Source organism: Talaromyces rugulosus, chromosome II (assembly GCF_013368755.1).
Source record: "Talaromyces rugulosus chromosome II, complete sequence".
Lineage (NCBI taxonomy): Eukaryota > Fungi > Ascomycota > Eurotiomycetes > Eurotiales > Trichocomaceae > Talaromyces > Talaromyces rugulosus.
Genome location: NC_049562.1, coordinates 6,789,888 through 6,816,420, shown reverse-complemented (window position 1 = coordinate 6,816,420; position 26,533 = coordinate 6,789,888). Strand labels below are relative to the sequence as shown.

The 26,533-nt window shown below is 43.8% G+C and overlaps 4 protein-coding genes across 4 annotated transcripts; 2 read left to right on the top strand and 2 right to left on the bottom strand.

Moving 5' to 3' along the window:
- Positions 1-5,893: 5,893 nt before the first annotated feature.
- TRUGW13939_04843 (uncharacterized protein) lies at positions 5,894-6,319 on the bottom strand (the record flags this gene model as incomplete). Its single annotated transcript, XM_035488009.1, has 1 exon — positions 5,894-6,319. A coding segment is annotated over one exon (426 nt), but the record flags the coding sequence as incomplete, so codon positions are not given.
- A 2,298-nt stretch (positions 6,320-8,617) lies between these two features.
- TRUGW13939_04842 (uncharacterized protein) lies at positions 8,618-11,239 on the top strand (the record flags this gene model as incomplete). Its single annotated transcript, XM_035488008.1, has 7 exons — positions 8,618-8,839; positions 8,882-8,916; positions 8,975-9,224; positions 9,282-9,604; positions 9,653-9,962; positions 10,029-10,044; positions 10,101-11,239. The coding sequence occupies 7 exons, from the start codon at positions 8,618-8,620 to the stop codon at positions 11,237-11,239; spliced, it is 2,295 nt and encodes a 764-aa protein (XP_035343901.1).
- A 4,312-nt stretch (positions 11,240-15,551) lies between these two features.
- On the bottom strand, positions 15,552-17,033 carry TRUGW13939_04841 (uncharacterized protein; the record flags this gene model as incomplete). The annotated part of the gene is made up of 3 exons (XM_035488007.1): positions 15,552-16,528; positions 16,594-16,810; positions 16,863-17,033. The coding sequence occupies 3 exons, from the start codon at positions 17,031-17,033 to the stop codon at positions 15,552-15,554; spliced, it is 1,365 nt and encodes a 454-aa protein (XP_035343900.1).
- Positions 17,034-20,061: 3,028 nt separating this feature from the next.
- TRUGW13939_04840 (uncharacterized protein) lies at positions 20,062-26,030 on the top strand (the record flags this gene model as incomplete). The annotated part of the gene is made up of 2 exons (XM_035488006.1): positions 20,062-22,158; positions 22,224-26,030. The coding sequence occupies 2 exons, from the start codon at positions 20,062-20,064 to the stop codon at positions 26,028-26,030; spliced, it is 5,904 nt and encodes a 1,967-aa protein (XP_035343899.1).
- Positions 26,031-26,533: the final 503 nt, after the last annotated feature.

Below are 26,533 nucleotides of genomic sequence, written 5' to 3'. Positions count from 1 at the left end.
TGATGATGTTTCTTTGTACATCCAAATTCGATATAGAGGCACAGGAAGCAAAGCTTCTTGAAAAATTCTTCTCACAGGATGAGCTTGAGGCGGCGAAAGAAGAAAGGGAAGAGAAGCTTAACAAGGATGAGATCAATCCAATTAGTGATACAGAGGAGCAAGAGGATGAGCTAGAAAATGGACCAGAGAATGAAATGGAGGATATAGGACTAGATACGACTTCCTTATCTGCTGCTGAACCAGATAGTCCAGGCTCACCGTCATTACCACCAACCTGTACACAGACACGGGTATCAGGGCGGAAACGTAAGAGCCGGGAAGATGATATATTTGAATATCATTAGTTAAATATGTAAATTCTAAATAAAGGCTTTTCTTTTACCTTTTTTCCTAATAAATCTGTAAAGTAAATACTCAAAAATACAACTACAAAATGCATAAGTTATGCAATTAGAATTCTTGGTATATTTGTTATGTTTGTAACCCAATTTGGGGCCCCAGGCCCAGTACTGGGTTACCCAGTCCAACCCAGACCCATTACTGGGTCGACATGTTTGACCCAAAACCCAACCCAGTCTGGGTTGGGTCTGGGTTGGGTCTGGGTTTTACTGGGTCGTGCGGAAGACTAGTTGTGTTCCGGTCTGTATCTTTTCTAGCTGACTAAGTAAAAGATTCTTCTTTCCACTAACTTTCTTTTTAGAATGTTTTCAACTTTATATTTATTCTTGGTTGCTTCGTCGTTACTGTTTTCTGGGTTTTCAGTTGGTTCTAATAATGAGATGTGAAATACTGGGTGTACTTTTATTCTTGCTGGTAGTTGGAGTTTATAATTATTGTTAGCAAGTTTTTCTTGAATTATGAAAGGTCTGTATTTAATAGCGTCAAGTTTGTTGCTTAGTCTCTTGTTTAGAATGTTGAATTTTTTCTGTTTAATTGTTTATTATAGTAAGTAAACTTTTTTTTTTTTTTTAAGGATTGGCGCGTTTTTGTGTTTTTTGTTGTAGTAGGTCTTTATTTGGTTTTCAGCCTACTTGATGTTTTTTGATATTGTTTGATGGAGTGCCTGTAGTTTGTTAACTTGTATTATTGTGGCTTTAGATAATTCTTCTTGTAGTACTTCAGACTATGTCATTCTTGGGTGTCATTTAAGATTTGTAAAATGTGGAACTTGTTTTGTTATAGTGTTTTCTGTATTATTTAATGTGAACTGTGCTAATGGTAGTAGTTCTACCTAATTGTTTTATTTCTAATCTAAATAGTGTTGAAAATACTGTTTAACTGTTTGAATTATTCTCTTGGACTGGCTATCAGTCTGTTGGTGATTTGCAGTTGATAACTTGTGATATATTCTACATGCTTTTGTAATTGTCTATTAATATTTAGATATAAATAACTTGTCTTGGTCTATAATAAGTTTATTTAGTAATCTGGTCTATACAAAAACTTTTTATAATATAAGTTTTATATATTATTCTGCTATTATATCCTTTAGTGTTGGTTCTAGGATAATATATTTTGTAAGTCGGTTAACTGTTATTATGGTATTGGTGTAGGTAACTCCTGTTACTGGGTCCTTGGACTGCGGTAGTCCTTAGATAAAGTTAATAATGATACTTTTCTATGCTTCTTCTGATACTTCCAGTATTTGCATTTTTTTAAAGAGTTTATGGTGTACTGCCTTGTTTCTGTTGTATTCGTTGCAGTTTCTGATGTAATTCTTAACCCTTTTTTGGATATAAGGAAAGTAGAATGTTTGGATAATTATTTTGATTGTCTTTTCAACTCCTTGGTGTCCTTTTATTGGAGGATTGTGGTAGCGCTGAATGACTTCCGTAGTTATATTCTGCGGTACTCTGATCATTCTATTCTATATCGCTAAGTCTTTCTGAATATTTTTTGTAACTTGTCTGGCTTGTAATTCTTCTTGTATTTTTTGATCCTTGTTGGTTTCCTGATGTATTCGTTTGTAGAATGGATTATTGTTAACAACTCTTATTGCGGTCGCAATGATTGCATTGTGGTTGTGGTGTAGAACTCTTGATTCTTCTTGTAGAATGTTTGTTTTGGGGGGTTCTATTCTGATCGCGTAATCTGGTTGTCTGCTTAATGCGTCTGTGGCTGTATTTTGTTTTCCTGGAATATGTTCAATCCTGTAATTGAATTTGGCTAGTTCTTCGGCCTATTGTATTTGTCTTCTAGATAATTCTTTTGTTGTCGTGAAGTATTTTAAATTGTGATGGTTGCTTTTGATGATTACTTTATGTTTTACTTCTTGGAGATAGTGTTACTATTGTTGAAATGCTTAAACTATTGCGAGTAATTTTCGGTTATGAACATTATAGTTAACTTCTGTTGATGTAAACTTTCTCAAGTAGAATACAATAATCTGCGTTTCTCTCTTTTTATTGATTTGTTTATAGATTGCTCCAAGAGTATATCCAGATATATCTATTTATAGAATACTTTATAATTCTAGATTAAATAGTTATAATATTGGCGCAATTTTAATGAGTTCTTTAATATTTTTAAAAGATCATTGTCTTCTTACTGTCTAATTAAATAGTTTGTCTTTTTTCAGCAATTCTATCATTGGTATTGTAACATCTAAATATTTTTCAAGATATCGTTGAACGTATCCACTGACTCCAAGAAAAGATTGTACGTCGTGGACGTTTATTAGAATTAGCTATTCGAGGATAGTGTCTAATTTTTCTTTTAGTATTTTTAGTCCGTTTATTATATATACTATTCCTAGATAGTTGACTTGTGTAGTGTCAAATTCATACTTCTTGATTTTAAAAGTTAATCCTACTTCTATAAATTTTGTTATAACTAGTTATATATAGTTATCATGTTTCTTCGGGTCTTTTGAGTAGACTATAACATTATCAAAGTATACTATAACAAAGAGGTTAAGATATTCTTATAGAATATGGATTATAAACCTCACAAATTCTGCTGGTAGCTGTTTAAGTCCTATAGATACTACTAGCTATTCATATAGTTCCAAATCTATAAGGAATACTATTTTCTAGATATCATTATTTTTCATTTGTAGGTTATAATATCCCTATTTAACATCAAACATTGTTATGATTTTTACACCTTATAATAAATCTCTCTTCTATTCCTGATATAACACTTTATTTACGTCGTCTTCGGTTATATTATTTAATTTTCAGTAGTTAATAACCATTCGTGGTAATCCATCATATTTTGGTATAAACATTGCTTATGCAGAAGCCTTTACTTTTAATTCTCTGATGTAACCGGCTGCTAAGAATTTCTCAATAAATTTCTTAGTAGTTCAGAGTTCATCTTATGAGATTTGTCATTGCTTCACTTGTAGTACCTGTGCTCCTGCTTTAAAAGGTATCTCTGCTTCATATTCTTTTTCGTATTGTGGTAGTCGGTATTCTTTTTTCACAAATAATTCGGTAAAGTCTTAGTATTTCTCTGGTAGCTTGTCGAGCACTTCCTTTAGTTCCTTTTCGTAGATTTCTTTTAGTTTCCTTCGTGTTTCAATTTGTCGGCCTATTTCGTTTATTTCTTTAGCATGTTTCACCTTCAACTACTGATCTAGTTTGATCTCTATTTGCTCTGTTTGTAGCATCTTCAGGTTTATTGATACTGTTTCGTGTTTTTAGTCAATGATAGGATTATATTTTTGTAGCTATGTCATTCTAAGTATAACATTAAAATCCTTTCGCTTGAATAGATTTAAATCTAGTTGGATGCTTTCTTTATGTTCTTTTGATTTGATTGTAATATTTTCAGTTTATCATATAAATCCTTTGATTGTGATTTGTCCTTCAAAATTTTATATAGTATGTCATAGGTTTGTCTTGTATGTTTAGATCCTGTTTTTCTTGATATATGCTTTATTAATGTAATTCATTAATGCTCCTAAGTCAAGGAGTAATTTGGCTTTATGTCCGTCGATTATTCCTTTAATAATAATCACAGTTTTTTCTATCTTGATAATTATGGCAATAAGGTGGTGTCTTTTTCTGTGTCTTTCAAGGTATTATTTCTATGATAGAATAATTTCGGTCTAATCTTTATCGGTGTAGATAACTCGTCCTTCGTAATATAGACATTTTTTTGTGTAGCACTGGTTAGTTTTGATGCTATTATAAAAAAGATGCCAAATTTCTTCTGTATAGTACCAATATTCGTTCTAGCCCTTCAAACAGTCTGGGATGGGTTGATAGATGATTATCAGTGCTGTTAGCTTCTATTTGTTTTTTTCCTTTTCTTTAAGGTGAGTCGGATATTTTGACTTATAGTATTGCGTCTAGTGTATTTTCTTATGATGGTGTTCTCTATATTGTAGGTAGTATATGCATGAATATCTTTTAGTATGCCTAAGCATCGGGTGGTACAACTATGTTCCTTTGGTGAGTGAGACGTATTCGAATTTATTTGTAAGTGCGATGTTCTTTTTCCCGTGTATATTGTATTTGTGAAATGTCTACTTGTGGTATTCTTTGTATTTAAGGATATATTGTTAATATATCTGAATAGAGTCTTTTCAATATACTGGTTTGGGTGGTTTGTAACTGTATTCTTGTTTTGGTTCTTTGTAGTTGATTTCAGGGAATTCCTCTGTTGTTTTGGAGTCTTTACTATTTATTTCTAGAATCTTAATTCTTGTTCCTAGAACTGTCGTGCTGGTTCTTAGGACTGAATCCTATTCTTTCCTTGTGATTGGTGGTCATTTCTGGAACAGTCTGATTGTTTTATTTGCTTGGTGGATCACCTTTGTAGCGTCTTTTCTGAGGTTTGTTGTTTTTGTTAACTGTGATTGTTGTAGAGTATTTAGTTCTCAATCTAAGTCTTTGTGGTTAATTTCTCTGTCTTTTCCACTGTTTTGAAATATTAGGGGATATTGGCTTTCACTTCTTGATGAAAGGTTATCAATATGCTGTCTAGTGGTTTTGCTGTATTAGTCTTCTCTGTAAGGTTCTTTGATTGGTTTTTTCTCTTGACCTTGTTATAGATGAGGTTGCGCTTCTTCTAGGTTAGCGTCTTCTTTCTGGGGTGGTTCCTTTTCTGAACTCTGTCTGAGGTGTTTCTTAGATTGCCTAGGGGTATCTTCTTGCTTGAAATTCTTAAGCAATTCATATATTTTCTTTTTTAATATTGGTCTCTAGAAGTCCTTGATTTTGTTGATCTGTTTATTTTTTGACTTTTTCTTCTTACTGTCCGAGGGGGTCACAATTATCTGGTGTATGGCTGCAATTTGTTGATAGACTGTTGTTATTTTCTGAGGGCTGGTGTTACTGTTCTGTCTGCCTTGCTTTGATTGGTATTGTTATGTAAAGTATTCTTTTTATCTGTATTTATAATAGGCTTTGTTTTTTTTATATTTGGTTATTTCTTTTTTACTGATTATGTTGTTGAGCTATATCTTAATATTGCTGTTCTTGTTATATTGGGTTCTTTACTTTGCCGATGTGTTGGTATACTGAGAGAATCCTCTAACTTTTTTCTATTTCTGAAACTTCTGTCGCTTCTGTTTGGTCTTGAACAGTTTATTATTAATCTTGACCGCTATCTCAATGAATCTGTCAATATTGTTAGGTCAGTCGAGTTTGATAAGTTCTGTTTGGATTTCTTCCTTAAGCATGTTCTCAAAGGTTGTGATTTGAATAATATTATTATAGTGTAGTGGTGTTACTATTTGTCGGAATTTGGTTGCTAACTGCTAAGCGGATCCAGTTTGTTGTAGGTATCTTAGTTGTCTTTCTGTAGTCTGTAGCTTGTTGATGTTTCTAAATGTTTCTCTAAGTTTCTGTTTGAACATGCTGTAGTTTGAAAACAGTTCCCTGGTAATAGTCCTCTAACTACTTCTATTGGTAGTGTACAATTTACTTAGTATGGGTTGTATCTATTCTGCTGTTGCATTGGTAAAGCATGATGCTACAAAGATTATTTTCTTTTTGTTATGGGTGATCTGGTTGGCTTTGATATATATTTCTATGTTGACCAAAAATGTCTTTAATTTGGATTTAGTTCTGTTGAAGGTTATGGGTTTTGGTAGTTTGATCCTGTTGTTGGCTGTTCCAGTTTTATTAGGTGGTATAGCTATGACTTGAGCTTTGAGTTGGTTGATATGATTGTTTTTTTCAGCGACTGCAGTTTGCAGTCTTTGAATGTGTTTATTTATTTGATTGATGACTTTTTTTAATGTGGTGAATCTTTGTTGGGTTTGCTTGTTGGGTTTATCGTTATTGTTTTGATCGACTGGTCTTGCTTGTCTTGTAGGTGGGTGTGGAGTTGTTGGTCCTGCTGCTGGTGTGTTGCTATTTTCTGCTATGATTAGCTTGTTAGTAAGGTTTGATTGCTTATCTAGTTCTCAAAACTTCGTGTTATGAGGGTGTTTTATTGTTAATTGGTTCAACAACTCGTCACCAAGATGTGAATTGGGGTGGGTATTCTGCTAATAGAAGGTAAGATGAGAATGTTGTGTAAGGCAATCCTAGGATAAGTAGAGTATTATTGTAATGATAGGCTGCAAAGTATGTTGAAGAGTAATAGTAGTATACTATTTGCTTAAGAGAATAAAACATAATAAGCTAGATATATGATGGTAAATGAGTGTCTTTATATAGCTGATCCTAAATATAGTGAGTATAGTTAAGCTTTGCTTGACTATGTCAGTATATAGTTCTTTAGTATAGTCTTACTATGTTGACTATGCAGTTATGTGCCTAAGTCTGTAAGGTGGGTCTTTTCGTATGGAGACTTTTTTCGCGTGGAGATCCTTTCCGTATGGGATCTCTTTTCGTACGGAGTCTGTTTTTGTATGGAAACCATTTCTATATGACACAGGCTTTTGTTTGATGAGTCATTCCATGTGGGAGTATAAGTGTAGGCGTTTCTTCCTTCTCGGGTACAATCAGAGATTCTATCCCACGAGAATATCTAATAATCTTTGCTTATGTAACTAGCGTCCGCTGTTATATCTATTGGCTGAGCGTTATCGATTCTTATGACACACTATTGAGAAAAATAAGATTATACTATTTATAAATAAGAGATTTAATCCACTTCCTTTCTAGCTTAACTAATTTTTATATGCTTTGCCGTGTCGTCTATTTTTTTAAAAATCAATTGTTGATAATAAAGCTTTAAACTATATATGGTCTCTATAGTATAATTATATAGGTATAAGAGAAGTTAAAGAGAACTATATTATAGAAATCATTAAAAAGCCAGAAACTATTCTTTTTTATATCTCTGTATGTTATTCTAATTAAATGTATTGCTATAAGTCGTTTAAGATAGTCAATGAAAAGCGACTTATACTACCTAGCTTTTAGAGCAGACAGCTTTTTATCTTTAGTCTCTTCTCATAGAATTTGCAAATCTTTATTAAAATGAGCTGGAAATGAATTAGAACAAATACAGTATGATTCAAGAGACGGCGATAACCGTAAAAGCTTAATAATAAAAGCTCTTTTTTCACAAATACTATTATAATAGATAGGAAAGAATGCTATATTTTCTTTCAAGAAAAATCGATAAATTCTCTCATAAGCCTATTTCTCTAAGATAAATAGATCAGTGTCTTATCTAATTCGCTCAAATTGCTCTATAGACTTGTCAAAGGCCTTTAGATATCTTTTTATCATCTATGTAATGGCACTATTACTCTATAGAGAAAACTAAAATATTATATTAGTATTTTATATAATACAACTTTGTTTCAAAATACTATTTTCATAATATAATACTGTCCATTAGCTATTACATATCACACAGATATTAAATGTTTCTTATTATGCACTAAAACACGTCTGAGTTTAATATCACCTTCAAATAATCAATTTACGTCAATTAGCATCAAAAAAAACATCATTATTGATTATAGAATTACTATAAAGCTATCAAAGAACTCTTCCAGCCACAACATATCTTTATATAGACGATACATTACAGAATTAAATTAAACCAAAAACTTTAAGTATATATTTAGAGAGACACAGGCTATTTATTATTATAACAATCATTATGGTACTATACCAGAAAAAGCCAACATTACATCACACCACCATATTTTTCTGCCAGAACAATATTTAATAAATAAAAAAGATAATAATAACTATATAACTATTTAATACTAAAATAAACTGTGTATAACGTTGTGTTGGTGAGCGAGACCCCGAAAACGGCTACACTTGACGCCGTTTTTGCCTTCCCATTCACCGCCAAGACCCGCCAAGACCACCGTCCCGTGATCTTTGCTTTCGTGCCACGGCCTCGCGACTTCGCACCACGCACCATTTCCCTTGCCATTTTACGGTCATGTGACTCTCCCACGGCCCCACACCTAATTACCGGCTGGATTTACTGCGTAGTTGAACATAATCTAGAATTGTGGTGTCGCTTTCCCAACTCTCGTTTCATGACGGCCCAGGAGCCAAAAATGGCTCCCTCCAGCGGCAGCAGCACTTCGGGTGCCCCAGCGCCGCAGTGTCTGCCTGTCCCATCCGCCCCCCTGCTGGTCGTATATATATGCTCCTCTGCCCCCCGCTGCATCTCTCACTTACGAGTCACCCGCTCCCCTCACCGCGCTTAATCTTGCCAAATCTTTTTTTCTATATCTACTATGACTGTTCTTGACACTGAAAATGAGAGTGAAAGTGATGCCAGCTCCATCCTCACCGAAATCTTCTCGGACGACGGGCTCGATGACGACTCTGCTTCTGATCTGGACCCGGACTCGGACAGCGAAGATCTAGACGACGAGAGCGATTCCGAGGACGATGAGGCTGTTGACGAGGGCCAACTTTCTCTGGAAGAATATTTGGCTAAAGCAGAGCAGCTGGATGTTTCCTAGCTTTGGCAGAAGCGGTACAGTCCTACGACCTAGGAGAAGTTAGACGAGACTGGCGAGTACTGGAATAGGTAGGGAACCCTTTCACTTTTTAGCCATGTGAGATTCTTACGATTGATGTACGGGTAGACACTGCCGGCACCTGGGCTTGGACCCCTCGCAGCAATGGCACTGGATCTCGGACTCGGATGACACCGTCCGTTTCCTCTACGGATTCTTCGGCTGGCGGTGCGATATCCGTCGTGGTAAAAATGGTCGACGCTGTCCAGGCTTTCGCTATAAGAGCTCACTGGAGTCATTCTGGAAATGGTGGCATCTGGTCCTGAAGCAAAAGACGTCGTCTGGGCTGAGCAAAGAGACCATGGTCAAAGTGGACGATGTGAGCCCACACCCTGCGTTTCCCTCTGGCTGCGGCGCCGCCCCTAATCGTGTATAGGTCATTGCTCTTGTGGCAAAGGAAAAAGAATTGGAGCTCCACCGGCGGCCGAAAAAGAACATGTATATTGAAGATGTGGTGGAGTTCGCCCGAGTCTTACTGACCACCACCGAAACGACGTTCGGGTGTGGCTGGCGGCGAATTCAGCTCCTGTTCTACAGTCAACTCGCCGCCATCATGGCGAGTCGTCCTGGGGCCCTTCTACACCTTCGCTATCGGGACCTGGGACTCAAGTTGATCCGAGACCCAGATGGAGGACGGCCGCACCTGTTCATATTCTTGAAACTGGACTTCACGAAGCGATTTCTAGGGAAAAAGCCTCCGTAAGGATCTCTCTAAGTATTGATAGATGTCATATGCTAACGGAACAGAAATGAGTTCAAAATCCCCGAAATTATATTCGATCCAACTCTAGCCCTGAGCCCGCATGTTTGTCTACAGATTATGCTATTTCACATCCAGGGCTTTAAGAGAATCTCTAAGACGGGCCCCGTGCTGGATTCTGCGGCAAAACTCTATAGTCTTCGCGTTCCTGACGGCAAAGGGCAACAAGAGGTGCAACTTCAAGACGCACTCCTGGATAAATATGTGTTCTGTCAAGTGGACCAGGAGAATACTGGGTATCGAATTATCCTGGAGAAGAGGATGACCGCGTTGACATTGCGTTCTCAAATGCGCCGAGTGGGTTAAATCACCGGTTTTGAAGACGTTGTCAAGCCCTATTGTCTTCGGTATGCTGGAGCGAAGGCGTTCAATAACAGTAGTCAGTGCCCTTTTTCGTTCTTTCATGCGGCCGATCCCAATTAACCTCGTGGATAGAGGAAGTCTTAGAGGCCCTCCAAAATGTCATGTTGCAGCACAGTGATATCCGCACATTTATCCGACACTATGAGGTGGATGTCGATGTCGACGCCCAGGGCATCGTCTGTAAGACCGGTTCTCAAACGGAGCTGGTGCGATTTGCTTGCTCCTTAAGCGCGTCTATTGACCCCAACCGGCCTTTTTGGCTGTCTCTAGAAGAATCGAAATCGCTCAATGCGCTTCCAGAGGTTGGTGCGCGGCAGGATACCGTCAACAGACGGAAACAGAAGTGGAAAGTTCGAGAGGCCAAGTTCGAGTGCGCCCGCATAGCCTGTCAAGCCCGCTTTGGCACTCTGGGCGCAGGGACGCTCTCCAAATCCCGTCGTAAGGTACAGAAGAAACTGCAAGAGGTTGAAGAACAGACGAAGGAAGCGAAACGGCGATATGACCGGGCTGTTTGTGAACTACGCAACGAGAAGCAACGACAGCGGAACCGCTGGATACGTGAGAACCTGAAGCGTTATCGGGACGAGCAACCGGTGATCGACTTGGAAAGTCAACTAGCAGGGATGATGATCGATACTAAGGTCATGAAGACCTTGAGGCGCCAGGATGCGATGTCTGCGCAGCATCTGACCTATATTGAGAGCATGATGGCTGCACCAGGAAAGACCATTGAACTGGAGTACCAGCGTCGGATTCGAGCCATTGATGAGGGTGCTTTGTATTGCGGGATGGAAGAAGGCCGACCCACACGCCGAACCATCCCATTTCGCCGACCGCCGCCCGATGATGATGATGAGGGTTCTAGTCCTCCTGCGAAACGACCGCGGTGCTCAGCGGACGAAGAGCCCGATTGTGCTCTCCAAAGTGCAATCAAGTCAGTAGTAATCACTGAACCAAGTCAACGACCGGTCATCTGTTTTATTTGCGTTGGAAATCCGCAGCTACCCATGAGCAAGCGAACCATGAAATACAAGAACCCCGGATCTCTCACGCGACACTTTTTACGGACACATGCGAAACTTGCCTGGACCCAACCGGTTCGCTGCAATGTGTGCCACGTTGACCTAAAAGATAAGATGGCTCTGATGGGGCACGCTGAGTCGGATCACGGAACTGTGTGCCGATCGCACCCTTCGGTACTGGGACTATAATGCCGCATATAATGCTGTCTGTTTGTGTATCCAATGCGTATAGCGATTTTTACCCTGTTTTTTAAATTTTTTTATTTGCACTGTCATTTCTTGTCTACATATATACCTGTACGGCTGGTCCATCTCTACTTTCATCGTCACCACCATCAGTTTTGTTTTGCCGTATCTAGATGACTCCATACCTTTTCAGAATACATCACGGTGTCGATGTCTATCAACAGGAAAGAAAATGTCTTGAGCAGCCCCATGCATGGTTACACCAATAAGAAAAGTGGGCTATCCGACCTGCTTGGAGAATCTCCAATTGACCTAGTTGAACGGGATGCATCATAAACTAGCTCAGTGGACATGCACTATTTTTGTGCAGACGCACTCAGCTAGGAACTACTCAATTCAGAACTATGTGAAGTGAGCCAGGCAGCTTAAGACATATAGGATCTTGTAAAGTGGGAAAGGCTGTGCCACCATGCATGTGACGGATCCGGAATTACGCTAGTTAGCACAAGCTGCCATGCAGCATATGCTAGCACCATGCACGTGCTAACAACTCTATGAAACACAGCATAGCTTCGTCCCCCTGTACTGATCAGCTTATTATTCATAGCACAATCATAATTTAATGAGCATTTGCACCTACATAATTTACTAGCTTGTTCCTATTTCTTCAAGCCAGAAGTAGGCTCATGCTTTTCAACCCCTAACTGTAGCATACTCATCCCGTTAGGAGAGACAAGGTACACAGTATATTTTATCTCAAAGCATGAGACATCCGATCGCCTCGCCCGGTTCCTACTGAAGATTAAACATAGTGAGCATATCTATCCTATGTTCCTTCCAGTGCTCTGTTGACTACAATGGTCACGTGCTTGGATGCCGTAAGATTCTGTCGTTTGCTTTGAAGCAACCTCTAATAATAGGTATTGGTAGATAACTCCTTCCGAATCAGTCATCCATCACAAATCCATCGTCATGGCCTCGACGGCCCTCTAGATGCAGATTTATGCTCTGCTGGGTCATGAGACATTGCTACCATTAACCAAGTACGAAATTACCTCATGGGCAGAGATTCCGGGGGAAGGAGCGAAGTTCGCATTGGATGCTGGAGCCATTATTGGACCCGAGAGCCGTTTTTGGATCCAGGTCATTGTCCAGTTGGAGAGGATCGAAATTGAATCCATTGGTGAATAAAGTGACAAAATCGGCGAATCATATTGTAAGGGCTCACACTTGCGGTTAGTTCAGTCCGTCCACGCGCACCAAAGATGGATCAGCCATAACTGGACTACACTTTGGCGAGATAATTTTACATGAATTTTGAGGAAAGCTTATGTCGAATCGCTCTTGAGCGATTGGACTTCCATGATGGGAATTTCTTGGGCGATATCTATCGTGCGAGATATATGTCTTGCACGTGAACTTTCTTGCGCAGGATATCTCTTATTCCAATCGTCTCTCATGCGACGTGCCCTTAGCCCTCATTGTTATGGATGTCGTACGAGACAGTTCTCTTGAACCAGACATCGATTGGGACAGGCCTTTCCCACGCGGGAAGTCTACTGAGAGAGCGGAAAGCCACGGCTGATAAGTACGAAATAAATCCTTAAGGGATTGGCATGACGAGCATAGCAGGTGAGTCACTTTGCAACAAGCCGGTGTTCTTGCTGATGTAGAAGTGCTTGAATAGTGCGAGTCTTCTATGGAAAGCACGGGAGGCCGATGACGTTAGTCAGCGGACATCGGAACTAGACCACTTTGGAGATCGACGGGTCACTGCTTAGCGCGAATTGAGCATCACGAAATCCGGTTCCAGCCAGGCAGTTGTGGACCGGTAACAGGGCGAGCCAAGCAGCCCATGGAACCCTCTAGATGCAGTTTTCTGCCACACCGGGTCATGGGACATTGTGGCCATTCATCACAGATGAAATGACTCGCCTTCTTTTATGGATATCGATAACATGAGAAGTCAAGATCATTCCAAATCTTTCTCACCCACGAGGAACGCGAGCATTGCAGTTGCAAGAACGTTGCGCCTGCAAGAGGAATGTGTTTGCAAGAGGTTTGCGCCTGCAAGAGGTTTGCGCCTGCAAGAGGTTTGCGCCTGCAAGAGGTTTGCGCCTGCAAGAGGTTTGCGCCTGCAAGAACGTTGCGTCTGCAAGAACGTTGCGTCTGCAAGAACGTTGCCGCTGCAAGAGGTTTGCGTCTGCAAGAGTTTTGCCGCTGCAAGAGCGTTGCGTCTGCAAGAGCGTTGCCGCTGCAAGAGCGTTGCCGCTGCAAGAGCGCTGCGTCTGCAAGAGAAATGTCGGTGGGGCCTGATGACCTTAGTCAACGGACATCGGAACTAGACCATTTTGGGTATCGACGGGTCACTGCATAGCGCGAATTGAGCATCACTAAACCGGTTCGGTGATAGGAGTGTCGAACATTCTGGTGCAGACCGGGCGGGTCAGGCCTGCTGGAGGCTTGTACCCGCTCGGGGTGCACAACCCTGGGACCAACCCTGATCTGGGGCCAGCACTGCAGTGTTAACACCACCCGCGGGCTAACCCCCGCGGGCTAGCCTATGGCCAGGTTCAGCCCTGCACGGGGTACCGACCTCGCGAGTTCATCCTGACTGAGGCCCAGCCCTATGGGGGCCAACCCGGTAGGGAGTTCTTAGAAGGGTTATCAGTCTATGAGGATCCTCACAAGAAGCAATGCGGGCTAAGAGAAACCACCTAATTCGACGCTCATCCCAAGAGCAATCGTCACATGTTCCAAACCATCTAATCCCATCTACCACCTGGTATAGCTGTTCCAAACGTACTTATCACGGGAGAACTGTATTGTCCACTCAATGTGTTGATTGATTATAGAATATGACTGCTCCATCTACAAAAATTGCTCCCGATCTTAGTACAGGTTTTACCCGACCAAGCCACCACATACGTACGACAGGAATCGGGCGCCGCAGCTACAAAAAAACATGATCAGTGACACAGAGTCCAGATCAAACTTAAGGACCAATAGGTCCAGGTGAATTCTCTAGAAGGTTCTCAAAGTTAAAACTTGGGGTAAGGGTTTGGTGGCTCACTTAGCTCAACTATGACTCACCGACCACAGAGTTAGCGTAGGGGGCGGCTTTGCCCTGCAACAGTCTTGCCCTGTAATAATCTTGCCCTGTAATAATCTTGCCCTGTAATAATCTTGCCCTGTAATAATCTTGCCCTGTAATATTCTAGCCCTGTAATATTCTTGCCCTGCAACAATCTTGCCCTGTAATAATCTTGCCTTGAAAGAATTTCTATTTTACGTCACTATTATAATCATCACCCAGTCATTTTCACTTTGAGTCAGCAATGCACAAATACTTTAAAGCATTTTTTACATCACTCCCTAGGGTCTAGGTGTATCATCTACCTTGTTTTTGAGTCAACAGCGTACATCTAGGGATATAGAACCTAAAGCATCGGTAGTGGACAACTGTTCGCCTGGGTGGATCGACACGGCCAGATCTGAAGGTGGCTCGAACATTCTAGAATAGGTGATAGGCAATAACAGAAAAATTGACGAATCATATTATCAATTGTCCCACAGGTCTAAGGTAGGGAACAAAACACAGTAAAATAGATACATGATGGTAAATGAGTGTCCTTATACAGTATAATAAAGTGTAATCATAGCTATCATAGTCATTTGTCGTGATTGCCTCCGTTGGAGTACATAGTTGGCTATGTTGGCTATACGGTCACGTGCTTTGGATGCCGTCATCTTACTAATAATAGATATTGCTTTACAGCAATATCCTCCTGCTGCCGTCATCCACTAGCCTATAGTGAATATGTTGACTTCCGACAGAATCCATCTTCATGGTTTTCCGTGACGGACCCGTCAATTGCACCATCACTCAGCGGCGGCAGACGCGGTGGGCACGGATGCGGGGAACCCAGATGCTGCGCGAAACCGCAAGCGAGCACAGTGATCGAGCAGATCACCTGTACACACATATGCATGGACCCACATCCGTATACCATCAGCCACACTTAGGGCTATTAGGGTTAGCACAGCCACCGGGATATTCAACAGACCGCCTGGCTGGACAGGCCCCATGGTTCAGTGGGCTTCGGGGCTGTGGCCGTGTCGACCTGGCTTGGGGTGTCTGGCTGGGCGCCCGGAGACACCCGTGTCTGTGAGTGTGGCGGATGATGCCGGTGTGACCGCGCCGGGTCCCGTCAGGTTCTCGCCAGCGATGGAAATTTAGAGTCAAATACAATACTTTTTAGCCCTATATGTATTGTTTCAAAGTCATCAATCGATGTATATATGTAGATTGTCATTACAAGCCAGCAAACAAGGCTGCTGCCCCCAAAGCAGCAACCACGTGTTTCTGGGCAGATGGCGGCGCTGTCCGCAATGCTGCCAGGCCACTCGATGTAGAACTGTTAACTGACGGAGCAATATACGGCGTGTTAGTAGCTGGGAAATCGCCCACAGCGTCTGGCAGCTCTGTGCCGGTACCGATTTCCAAAATGTTGTCAGGGCCTGGGTTTTCGTTCAAGGGAGCCACTCCAATTAGGTTATTGTCATAGTCCACCGCTATGTAAAGGCGGCTCATCAATACCGTTCCAAGTATTCCGGCATAATCAAGAACGGCTCCAGGGCCGCCAGGGATATAATAACCGTAGTCATAATCTGAAGTCTCCTTACCCCTCCCGATAGCAAAGTAGCAAACGTCCTCAACGGCACCAGAATCAAATACACGGCGGATAGGTATGATGAGTTCCTCCCAGGGATAGGAGACGGTAATGTTTCCGAATGTTAAAGACACTGTATAGTTTTCAGTATCTGTGCGATTGCAGGGGAGGGATCCCAGATAATTCTGTTGCATGGGATCTGAATCTGGGCCTGAAATATTAAAATAGGAATACGTTTGGTTTGCAATGTCCGCAGGCAAGAATGAAAACCCCATGGCTTCACGGTACTCCGTGAATGTTTGAAGCCGCAACGGCTTGTCCGGCATAGAAAATGTTTTTGACGTTGAGGAGTTCCCCGGTACGGCACTGCCATTGGCACCGAGTTGAATGGTAATTTCCTTCAGAGGGATAGATAGACTTGATGCGGGATCAAAGGAGAATGCCTGAAGGGGACCATGATATTTCGCGGAATTAACACCCCCGAACAAAATGCTGCCTTCCCCAGTCTGAAGATCGTCGCACCAAATGCTGAACGATGGTGACTTAATGACTCCATAATCAACCAACGAGTAAGGAAGAGAATGATTCCCAGGTCCTATCCCAATAACTGCCTCAGGATCTGATGATACATAATAAATTAGCCAAATTCTCTGCCTGGAACTAAAAGCCATCGAGGAAACCTACAATATGAGTCGAAATTGAATTCTTTTATCTGTGTAGACCCGATTCCCATTGTATCATTTGCGCTCTGGTACCAATAGTCTCCCTGATAAGTAGTTGATACTTGTGGATTGTACCAATTAACAAGTGAGAAATGATGGTCCGCAATATCAACGGGTAACGACATTAGTTGAGGAGGGGTGCCCATTGTAATGTTAATTACCACCCCCCTGTACCATGCCTGTCATATTTAGAAGATGACTTTGCTTAGAATAACTTGCAGGACTACTAACAAGAGGCGCTTGTACAGGGCCGTCCCTTTTCTGAAGATCCGATGTCTCGCGCTGTTGCTCCAATGATGCATGAAGAACAGAGGGGTTATCTCGATGGACAAGAGGGAAATTTGTCGAGTACGCGCAAGTTGTTTGCAATCCCCATAGCGCCGTAATCCATAATGAGCGCATTGCTAGTAGATTGATGCAAATCAATTGAGAAATCCGAGTCTGTCCGCGGATATTAAAGATGGTAGCACAGGTCATGACCAGTCCGTAGTAGAAATGACATCGATGATTTTAAGTAAATTCGCGAGCCAAGGCGACCAGCCTCAGCTGAACCTCGGAAATTAGCTTACTTCTTGGCTTCACGGGAGGGGTTTATTTTTGTCAGCAAGCCAAGACGCCTCCGATATTGGGGCGTTACTACGTTACCTCCCGGAAAAGAACGCCTCATGTTGGTTATTTTAGCCCCATGTTGGTTATTTCAGAAGGGAGGGACATCCCAGATTGCTGCATTGTCCCTAACATTTTCCACAACCCAGGGTAATAACGACAGTCATTTGATTTATATAGCACATATTTCTAGTCTAACTAATATATTAAATCAAATTAACAAGCTCATGACGATGTCAAGAAGAAATAAAGTCTGATGTACTGCCTCCAGACTTTGTGTTGGAACCTGAGGCGTCGGTCATTGCCGCATGTGGAAGTCACAGGGATCGCCTTCCCTTACTTAATCTTGACATATGTATGTGCGCACGTGTGCAGGAGTAAAAGAAATGGAGATATGGCAAAGTGACGGTCATGGTAGCCGGTAGAAGACGCTAGCAGAAATTTGCAAATTTTCAGACAAATATAAAAGATCTGTTTTGAAAACACTGCGCGAGGCAGAGTAGGATTGCGACCTTGCAGCAACCAACGTCGAAAAGGCCAGTGAGGCGTACTCGATGGATTCAAATAGTGGTAAGTCGTGGGTTGCGCAATTAATCAGTTTTGTACCCAGTGCAACTTCGCGCAACTAGATACGCTTGCTCCACCGATTGGCTCTACTAATACCCTGGCGTGCTCACGTTTTTCAGGCCCAAGAATTTATGATACTAGTTAGCCGCCCGTTGGCCTCCATTGGAAATATCCAAGCAGGTCGGATGGCCCGCTGTTCTTACCCCTCGACATTAGTTATTGCTGTATGGATAGTAGCGAAAACATGGTGTACCCTAAATTGCTAGATAATGCACGACTGTATGGGACTGAAACCTGGTTGCTCAAGACTTTTTACAGTTCCTTGCTGATACAGGCACCAATCCCGCGATTCGTTCCGAAACGTCGTTGAGCGATTTTTGATTTGGCTTCTAGGCTTATATACGATAGACAGAACATAAACTAGTAATCATAAATGCCGGACGCAGTAAAAACAAAACCGACGGCGACGTCGATAAAATAAGATAGGGTAATAGCCCTAACGCTAAGCCACTAGGGGGTCAGATCAATCGATCACAACTCGCTGGATATCTCTCCATTCGCCTCCCCGCGTTAATATTCCGTGAATACCGCATCTAAGCCGCGGTGAATTGGTATGGCCGGCTTTGCATGAAAGCGTTGTGGCACACTGAAGGGTGAAGATGCAGGAGAGGCGGTTGGCCCCCTTCTACGCGTCGTCCACTTGCCGAGAGTCAAAAGATTGACCAATGAACTTTAAGTATTCTGTGATATTTTATTAGTTAACTTAAGTCACATCTACTGTACTACCTATGGCAGTCGCCGCAGTCTGCTCCTTCGACAGGGCGCAAATCCACGATTTGGAGTAACAACGAATATATCACTAGCTTGAGAGAATACTTGTAGAGTGTATGTCACTCGATACATCATAAATTCAGATTGTCTCTATTATAGGCAGAGGATAGTGGCTGCCCTAATACTGACCAGTCAGCCTTACTGCAAACTAATCCATGAGGTAGAAGAGCTCACGAGACTTTGATAAGGCGGCGGCCAGTGACCTGTCGAATCGGAGTTTAAACAATGAATCTGACCGGTCTTTCGGTTTCGAGTTATCAAATACATATCACAATCGCATTCGACGCTGAATTTTTGTGCTTTTTTGAAAAGAGTCTTTCTCAGTCGGAGCTTTTGCTGGCTTTTTAATCGCAAGCGTGAAAGCTGGGTCTCAGCCGAAGTTGGAGAAAGTGGGGGCATTACGACTGAGTGGAAGGAAACAGTGAGTTTGAAAGAGGATAGAGAATTTAGTATTTCTAAAGAAGTTTACTTACAGTATAAATAATTATTGTGGATAGAGAACCTAAATTTACCGTAAGCATAGAGTTTGGACCAGGCAAAATTTAACAAGATGTGTCTTAATGATCGCATTATAAAAATAACACGAATTACCACTAATATCCGCACTCTAAGACAGGTGGCTTTCCGTGATAAAGACATGGTAATCATCCTAATTGGAAACTAAGCGATTACTCGAGGCCTTTTCTATGTAATTAAGGTCTCTTCTATGTAATCAAGGTCTCTTCTACGTAATCAAGGTCTCTTCTACGTAATCAAGGTCTCTTCAATGTAATCAAGGTCTCTTCTACGTAATCAAGGTCTCTTCTACGTAATCAAGGTCTCTTCTATGTAATCAAGGTAGCGAATCATCCACAGTACTAAAATGCAACTAACGTAGACGAGTGTTTTATGATATACAGAAGTAGAGGAGGGCCAGGAAAGGTCTGACAAGTCACAGATACAGTACTATCATTAGCACTACAGTATAAGTGGAAGTGTGTCTGCATCGGAGTAGAAGGGAGAAGCAATTCTGAGGAGGAACCGCTTATTTCTGAAAGCGAAGATGGGGGACCACCTGTATTTATAGTCGTACGCTGCATAGCCATGCTACTAGGGCGGCTGGGTCAGTCTATGAATTGAAGAAGAAGAAGAATCAATCCTGGGCCTAGGAATTATGGGCACAGAAACACGAGCTATTATTAGAATACTGTGGTATTAGCTGGACCCAGGATTCCTGGGCCCAAGAATCATGGGCACAGAGACACAGACTATTATTAGACTACTATGGTATTAGCTGGATCAACATACATCCCAGGAAGAAAGAACACCACCCACAGCTCAGAACGAATTTTTGAAACGCGTAATTTTTTGCAATTAATACAGTGAATCTGAGTTCACTCAGGCACTTACTACAGAAAACGCGTCAAAAACGCGTCTATCTGTAGTAATGGCGCCTAGGTGGCCACAGGTAAACAATGGCCCGGAACACATCAACGAGCACGCCACATACCTCAAGGAAGCATGTATTCAGCTGCAAGCAGTCGATAGAGGACGACAGAACCAAATACCCTGGAATATAGTACAGCAATATGTAACATCAACCATTGCACTCATCGGGAAGGTCCTCCGACAGCCCTCAATAGGGGAGGTCCTTCAGCAGGTTCAAGACACAGTCAGATGCACCCAGACCATCCAAAGAGACGTGACAATCATCAAAAACTCTGTGGGACTAGGCACTACTTCAATCAACGCGTCCAATTTCAGCGGAAGAAAGAATGCGGCGGTATCCTGGGCGCAAGTAGCTGCACACGCCAAAGGCTCTCCGCCTCTACCCCCACCTGTTCAACAAGGCGTAGACCCCTCCAGGACCTCACCTACTATTACAGCATACAAAGATCGAACAGTTATGGTCAAGCTAAAGGATCATGGTATCGCCCAGCGTTTTCGAACACACTCAGCTGCTTGGACCAGGCAACAAGTACAATCGTCCATCCAGGACAACGCGTCGACCAAGTCAATCAAAGTGGTTGCAGCGCACCAACTGAAGAGTGGTGATATACAGATATTCACAAGCACTACAGCAGAGGCTTCAAAACTCAAAAAGAACATCGGGTGGGTGAAAGGTCTTGGAGAACATGCGGAAATCATCGTGCCGACCTACGGAGTCATTGCCCATGGCATCCCTACCAATTCTATCAACATTAAGGACCAGACGGCAACCATCCAGCAAATACTGGCAGACAACTACACCGTGATTCCTACCGCCGAGATCTCGTACGTTGGATGGCTTACAAAGGAAGCCACATTGAAACGCGCATCTTCGATCGTCCTCGAATTTACAGACCCAGAAATGGCCAACGCAATTATTTATGCAGGACTGGTATGGGATGGTCAGGTACATCAATGTCAACTCTATGACCGCGCTTGCAGAGTGAAACAGTGCTTCCGCTGCCATAATTATGGTCACATCGGCACTCAATGTAACGCATCCCAAACTTGCGGCTATTGTGCAGAGCAACATGAGACCAAACACTGCAAGCAGAAAGGAGTCGAAGGGTTCACTCCCCAATGCGCAGTATGCAAAGATGCTCACACTGCATGGAGCAATGCCTGCCCATCAAGGAAAAAGGAAATGGGACGGGTCGAACAGGCTAAGAAGGATCGGAGCATTTACTGGCATGTTCCTCTGAGAGAGAAAGCGACACGGCCAAGTACACATGATACACACATCACCGATATGACCCAGGTCATCCACACACCGGTAGCGACCATCACAACTCGACCAGCAAGCCAAATACTGGTAGAAGCCGGGGGCCCTATAACACAAGAATCTAACACCGCCGTGCACGTCGAGCAACGAGCACCATCGCCCACTAATCAACTAACCGAACAGTCTATAGTACACACAACTCATACAAGAACACTGGTACGACCCCAAACACCGGAAGACGTACCAACCACAGAGCCCCTCGCCGCTCTGTCAGTCGAGGAGGACTGGGCAACGCCAGCGACGCAACAAAATTCTCCAGCACAGCTGATAGACCCGCGAATCCTCAGTCAACCCGAGGGGAGCCAACTTCAACCATCCACGGGCCAACTGGATGAAGCAGAAGGAACATTCACACTACAGGATGCAGACGACTGGTTGAACGACGTGTTCGGTGTCAACGACGAGTTGGTGAACAATATAGCAGACACTGAACCATCCCCGCCTACCTCCATGGCAACAGATACTCGTACAGCGCTGGGGAGGATATATAAAGGGTGTAAATGCCCTTCACATCAGGAAATCTACAGCGACTGGCCAACACACAATGCCGAGCTGACGATCGCCCAGTGCATGAAGATATGCGTGTACTGTGGCAAAGACTTCGCAGTCGCAGCTGAAGTGCGCAAACACATGAGACGATACCACTGCACTCAACAAAATGTGAGAATACGCGTGGAAACACTCGGACGAGGCAGCTCCAGAACTCCAGCCTGGACCGAAATCTCAGCCAACCAATCGAATCTGGAAGCCTCAACTCGTCCATCGGATACTCGAGTAACTCGAAGCCAACCTGTCACAAACAGTACTAACAACCCACCACGTCCATGGTAGAACACCAGGAATTACGCATCTTACAGTACAACGTCCAGAAGTCAAGAGACGTCGTCCTCGCGAGCCTTTTCCAGGACTCCAGGGTCCTGGAATACGACGTCTTAGCAATTCAAGAGCCTTGGCGGAACCCCTTCACTGCTACCTCCTACCACCCCTTGAAGACTCACTACCATCTAACCTATATGGACGACGCTAACACAAGGGTGTGCTTCTATATCAATAAACGGATTGATCCTAGCTCTTGGGGCGTATCGCTCATTACCACCGACATCGCTGTTCTCAAAATCACCAACCCGACTGTTCACAACAAGTTATGCATCTTCAATGTCTACAATGAAGTGGCAACAGACACCCTCTCAAAACTAGGCGAAGCTATTGGGGAGATAGAGGCAACCGACGAACTCATAGTGCTTGGCGACTTCAATTTACACCACCCTCTATGGTCGACAACACACCGCCGCGCCAACCGTGGAATATCAGCCGCCCAACCCCTGCTCAATATCGTCGAAAATTCCCACCTCCAACTACTCACAGTGCCAGGCACTACGACCCACAGATGGAAGGACGGAGAGACAACAATCGACTTAACCTTCGCTTCGTGGGATATAGCATCCCGCACGATCTATTGCAAGGTAGACACGAACTTAGACTACGACTCTGATCATCTCCCAATCGCTACAGCTATTGACTGGAGTTGGAAACCTGCTGCCCAGCCCAAGAAACGGATGTGGGCTAATACTAACCTACCACTACTTCGCCAAACTGTTAGGGACGGACTTCCGGAAGTGCCTAACGCCACAGAACTTCGAGGAAAGGACAGCATCGACAAATATGTAAGATCGATTATCAATGCTCTCACAACCGGCATTGACGCCTCAACGCCATGGTCAAACCCATCACCACGCTCCATTTCAGGGTTTGACCAGGAATGCAAGGAAATGTGTAGTTCAGTGCAACAGCTACGCCGAAGGTGGCAACGAACAAGGCTGGAGGACGACTACGAAGCCTACCGACAGGCGCGCAACAGGAAGGGCCGACATATTCGAAAGACGCTTCGAAACACCCATCGACAGAGGGTAGAGGAAGCATCGGCCTCGGAATCCGGTCTCTGGAAACTAGTTAAATGGGCCAAGAACAGACACGTTGTAGCATCCGCCTGCACACCGACACTAGTAAAGCCAGATGGAGAGCTAGCCCACCAGCCGGAGGAGAAAGCAGAGACTCTACGCCAAACTTTCTTCCCGCCGCCGCCCCAGGCCGATCTATCAGATATCGATGGATACGAATACCCTCGACCTATCGAATGCCCGCAGATCACGCCTTCGGAGATCGAAAGAGCGGTACGCAGGGCAGCTCCGAACAAGTCCCCAGGAGCGGACGACATCACAAACGGCATCCTCCATCAGACCCTAGACATCATACTCCCAAGCCTCCACAGACTCTTCAACGCCTGCCTCCAACAGGGTTACTGCCCCATACATTTCAAAGAAGCAATTACAGTAGTCCTCCGGAAACCAGGAAAAGATGACTATACGCAGCCTAAGTCATATCGACCGATAGCTCTTCTTAATACGCTAGGAAAGGCATTAGAGGCAATAATCGCCAACCGCTTAACTTACCTTGCTGATACCTATCACCTCCTCCCAATCCGACACACAGGAGGCCGGAAACTCGCATCAACGGACCACGCTATACATCTCCTCCTCCAACGCATACACGAAGCTTGGGCCGATGGAAAGGTGGCATCGCTACTCCTCCTTGACGTATCAGGGGCCTTCGACAACGTCACCCGACAACGGCTACTACACAACTTAAGGAAACGACGAGTAAATCAGATGCTCGTGCGGTGGATAAGCTCCTTTCTCGACGATCGATCTACGACCCTCAAGCTCCAGGAATACACAGCACCCTCAGCACCTATTCAAACCGGGATTCCTCAGGGATCACCACTCTCACCGATTCTCTATTTATTCTACAACGCCGATTTGATCGATGCATGCAAAACCGAGAATACAGAAGCTGTCGGTTACATCGACGATGCCTCTATTTTAGCGGTAGGGCCAACGGCACAACACAACTGCAAAACACTCAAGGTAATTCATCGGAAAGCCGAGAAATGGGCACTACAGCATGGATCACAATTCGCGCCAGCAAAGTACGAACTTGTGCACTTTTCGAGGGATCCCAAGGCCAACACCACGCACTCCCTTCGCCTACCACACGCCACTATCAAGGCCTCACCATCTTGTCGATATCTAGGCGTTCAAATGGACTCCAGGCTACGCTGGGACTTTCATCGTGAAGTAGTCGAAGCCAAAGCCACCAAACGACTGTCAGCTCTGTCAGCCCTAGCATCATCGACATGGGGTACCGGAGTAATCAACCTCCGCCAAGTATACAAAGCGATGATTATACCCCAAATGCTATACGGCTGCTCTGCTTGGCATACCCTCGGAAAGAAAGAAAAAGGAAGAGGCAGAGCCATGGTTGCTGCAATCTCTCGGATCCAAAGACGCGCAGCACAAATTATCACTGGAGCCTTTCGGACAACTGCAGGTGCGGCCGTCGATATAGAAGCACAACTACTCCCGCCAATACAACAGCTCGAACAAACAGCACTCGAAGCCGCGATGCGCATCAGGACCACCCCCCTCTACGCAGAGATGGCCCCACCCCATAACGGAAACACCACCCACAGCCCTCTCAACCAACTTTCCAGCATCCTAGAGAGTAAGTTCAACATCAAGCTTGATCAGTTAGAGAAGCGACAACCGCACATTGTACCGCCGTGGTGGACTCCGCCGTACACCCGCATCGCCGAATCTCCAGAAGCCGCAGTGAAAGAACATAACGCAACAGAACGAACAACACTAAGTATATATACCGATGGCAGTGGCATCGACGAACGCGTAGGGGCTGCTGCAATAGCACCTATGCTCCAGTTTCGAGATATACAGACAAAGAGGACAGAATACATGGGTGCATCGACCACTTCCACGGTGTATGCGGCTGAACTAAGAGGGATCGACCTGGCATTTCAGATTGTACTTGACATACACTCAAAGACGAACACGCCTGGAAAATGTGTGGTCTTTACCGACAATCAAGCCGCCATTCAAGCAATGGCCAACCCGAAATGTCCCTCGGGACAGTATATCCTAGCAGAGGCCATACGATCACTCGACAAACTCCGAGATCAGGGTTGGGAAGTGCAGATTCGATGGATTCCAGCACACATAGGGATTCCAGGTAACGAAGCAGCCGACCGAGCAGCCAAGGAAGCCGCCGGTCACAATCCCAACACAAGAACGAACCCAGAGCCACAGCCAGAACCGGAATCTGTCCAAACCCTAACGGCAACCACAAAATCGGCCATCCGACGGACGATGAAAAGCGAGTGGGAAAAATCTTGGGAAAAGGCTAAACATGGCAGAGAACTGTTCAGACTTGGTGTTCGGCCCGGAAAGGGGGTACTAACCACACATATCGGCACACACAGAGCGATTAGCTCGGTCATTACACAGATGCGCACAGCCAAGATAGCCCTACGCGCATATCTCCACAGCATCGACAAGACCGACACCGATCAATGCCAATGTGGACACGGGCGCCAAACAGTGCGCCATATCCTGCTAGAATGCAGGAACTGGACGGACGAACGACACCGAATGTGGGCAGGCAAGCATCCATGCATAGACATCAAAAGCATTCTCTGTAGCCCGACAATGGCAGTACAAGCAGCCAAGATGATGTTGAGGACGGGACTCCTGGAGCAATTCCGGGCAGTTCCAACCACAGTACTGAAATACACATAACGTAGACGAGTGTTTTATGGTATACAGAAGCAGAGGAGGACCAGGAAAGGTCTGACAAGAGCAGAGATATGGAACAGTTATTAGAGCTATGAGTAGGGTGCAACTGCCGGGACCAGAAGGAGGAAGTAACTCTGGCCGGAGCGACTTGATTTCTGGATGCAAGAAGCAGGAACACCTGTATTTATAGTTGTACGCTGCATAGCTGCCACTAGGGCGGCTGGGTCAGTCTATGAATTGAAGAAGAAGAAGAAGAAGAAGAAGAAGATCAATCAATTAGAAAAATAAATCTTAGGAATGCTACCCTAGGAAGCTATATGACACAGGATTAACTACCTAGAATCTCCCTGGACCAGGGAAGCCCTTCCCAGGAAAGTTCTCCTAAAACAGTAATCCTCGACCCCCGTCTGACACGGGACTGGCAACCCAGGTGCAAGATAATACTGGGACTGAACACCCAGAACCAGAGAAGTCTCAGGACTCCAAACCCAAGATATTGTCCTTCC